The following is a 3,180-nucleotide window of genomic DNA, read 5'->3' as shown; positions in this document are numbered from 1 at the left end:
AACAGCTGCGCCGTGGCAGCTGCCCCGCCCTCGTGCCCTGCGGTAGCTCCCGTGCCCCTCACAAGATGAGTACACACATTTGACATAATACGTTTAGATAGATATTGTATATTAGATATGAATAGCTAAGCTTCTCGCGATTTTCTTGTTTTTTTTAATGTCGGATGAATTTGCCAATCGTTAAATTAAATAGAACTGAAATTCTTTTATATACATTTAAAACTCAACAGTCTTTGATAATATGATAGTTATTAAAGGGAAAAGGACAAAACACTATGCTAAATTCAATAACTAAAGCACAAATATGTTCCATTTATGTATAAAGAAAGATAATTAAAACAATAATACATTACGATACTCTGTGGGAACTAATTGCCCTTTGTATTTTTTATCGTATATTATAAAAACTAAAATACATAAACCGTGAAGAAAGTGTATTTTGTATGAAAATATTTGTAAAGTTAGTTTAATATAAATTATAATACATTAACAATAGTAAAAGCGCACATTGTGGATACAAAAGTATTTACTATATTGAAACTCATAACTTCAATTATTATAAAAACTATCGCCTACTATAAATAACACATACATATTAATTAATTATTCATATAAAAATATAATTAAATATCTTTTAAAAGTATTTCTTCTAGTATTGGTTATAATTTTGTGATAAATTATATCATCACAAGAATATACTAAAAATATTCCATCACCTTGTAGAATGCTTGACTATTTTGCACACTACAGTACTGTGACGTCATTGTACTCGAAAGACATTTTTATAGTAAAAGTTATCATTTAAAAGTAATAAAAGCTGTCAAGGTCCATTAAATTTGATAATTTCTTGTTAAAATGGTCATTACCTTAGACCTAGGACGTATTAAACCTAAACCTAGGTATATCGGTTTAGGTCATCCTTCTTAATAATTCTGAATGTTCCTTAATTGACCATCAATATTTAAGTTATGGCCTTAGATATGATATTTAATTGAAATTAGACGAAAGGCCTGTTCCACAATTCTTGTAAATTGACAGATAACAATCCAACGTATGAAATATGTGATGGAAGTATCGCATTTTGGTACTCTGACAGTGACGTCTTAAGCTATCTGAGTCTATCAGCCAGTGGGACAGGCCCTAAAGCTTGAAGTGCCAAATGTATGCTTTTGTTTAGCAGCGCATAGAAATTTCCTATCAATATTAAAAACATATCACTTATTGATATATTCGCTTTTATTTATGGGCATTATATTGGCCTATTAGTCACATTCCAAAGTTAATCGTTTGTTAGTGAATGGTCTTTATGAAAAAACTAAGTAAAAACATGAATACTAATATTCTAGACGTGTGAATTACAATGAATTATTGAAATTAATCGTATATTTTTGTATTTTTATGCTTATCTGTGTGTTATGTAACTTGCCTGAAGTATATACGAGTATAGACTAATAATTTTACATAACAAAAATGAAATTAAATATAAATAGTTTAAAACATACATAACCATGATTATTTGTAATTTTACTTATTAATAATCATAATTTAAAATAGAATTCATTTTGTGTTGTAGAACCTCGATAACTCAAACCTCGGTAACTTAAAAAATAATATGTTCCCTTCCCTTCAGAGCCCAAAACCTCAATAACATATACCCTTGATAACTTAAAACCTCTATAACTTCAAAAAATAATATATTCCCTTCCCTTCAGAGCCCAAAACCTCAATTACATAGACCCTTGATAAATTAAAATCTCTATAACTTCAAAAAATAATATGCTCCCTTCCCTTCAGAGCCCAAAACCTCTATAACATAGACCCTTGATAAGTTAAAACCTCTATAACTTAAAGTATCTTGTGTTTCCCTTGGACTTTAACTTATCGAGGTTCTGTATTGCCTCTATGTTTAAATCGCTAAAATAGATTTATGTTTACTAATGTCATAAGAGATCATAATAAATTTTAATAAAATGAATTTATGAGAAATCAGCATAGCATTTATATCATCTTTATTTCAGTATCAAATAGTATTATATATTTCATCATAAAATATTAAAATGGTATTATATAATGCTGATTTAAAAATGTATGATTTTGATATATACATATTATCAGTACTAAGTTTTAACGCATTTTTGTAAATGGATTTAGTTATAAAATTCTTATTTTGTATATTAACGGCCTGTCCCATCAAATTGTAAATTGTCAGAACAATACAATGTGGTAAATATGTGATGGAAATATCAGATTTTGATCCTTAATCTGACAGTGACGTCAATTTTAAGCTATCTGAGTCTCAGCCAGTGGTGGGACAGGCTCTAAAGATTTTTATCTGATTGCCTCTTATATACGAAATTTAGTATTTGTTTTTAGAGTTTGTTAAATTGTTTATTTACATATATTTTAATGAAATAAAATAATAATTTTTAGATCTGAGATCTGTTTATAACGTGCGCAGAAAAATAATCGATTTATATATTATTTTATTAAATAATTTTGATATTGTTACGTTATAAAAGTATCTTTAAGTTAACGATCAGTGCCTCGATTTTTAATCTACAAAAATGTTCGTCTATATTACCCTAAAGTAAAAGCTCAAATTGTCTATGGGCGATGGTCTCCTTTTTTGTGACTGAATTGCCACAGTTTGCCTTGAAGAGGCATTTACAGATTCACCTCAGCCTACACCTCGTTTATAGGTAACTAAGCTCGAGGGCTCCCTCAGGGGCCTCGGCTCGGACCGTTACTTCTTTATTATAGGCCACCGAACTCTTAGATCGCTTTAGTGGACGCTCCATGGATATTAATCGACTGAAAATCGTTAACTAAACGCCCTATGTATATATCTAGATAGTTTTTGTACTAAATATATTTATATTATGTAAAACATATAAACGATTTTGTATATTGAATATTATGAATTTCTGAATAAAACGCTGCGATGTAAATTATCTTTTTATTACACTTAAGGCAGAACACTGAAACGAAAATACGTAAGTGCCTGTAATCTGACAAGATGTCAATTTTTAATGGAATTTGGAGTAAAACGTAACCTTGTAACTGTTTCAATATTCGTCATACTAATATTATAAAGAGGAAAACTTTATTTGTTTGATTGTAATGAAATAACTCAAAAACTACTGGGCCGATTTCAAAAATTCATTCACCATTATCAAGCTA

At 29.1% G+C, this 3,180-nt stretch overlaps 1 protein-coding gene across 1 annotated transcript in view; it reads left to right on the top strand.

Moving 5' to 3' along the window:
- The window catches only part of LOC106103327 (phosphatidylinositol 4-phosphate 3-kinase C2 domain-containing subunit beta-like), a 1,708-nt gene extending 1,639 nt beyond the window's left edge, over positions 1 to 69 (top strand). Inside the window, exon 5 of the mRNA XM_013283065.1 lies at positions 6 to 69. Within this exon, the coding sequence (XP_013138519.1) occupies positions 6 to 69 (64 nt within the window). The remainder of the gene's footprint in view (positions 1 to 5) is intronic.
- The last annotated feature ends 3,111 nt before the right edge of the window (positions 70 to 3,180 follow it).

This window comes from Papilio polytes, unplaced genomic scaffold (assembly GCF_000836215.1).
Source record: "Papilio polytes unplaced genomic scaffold, Ppol_1.0 DF823823.1, whole genome shotgun sequence".
Classification (NCBI taxonomy): domain Eukaryota; kingdom Metazoa; phylum Arthropoda; class Insecta; order Lepidoptera; family Papilionidae; genus Papilio; species Papilio polytes.
Note: the sequence above shows the minus strand (reverse complement) of the source record. Positions and strands in the feature narration are given on the sequence as shown.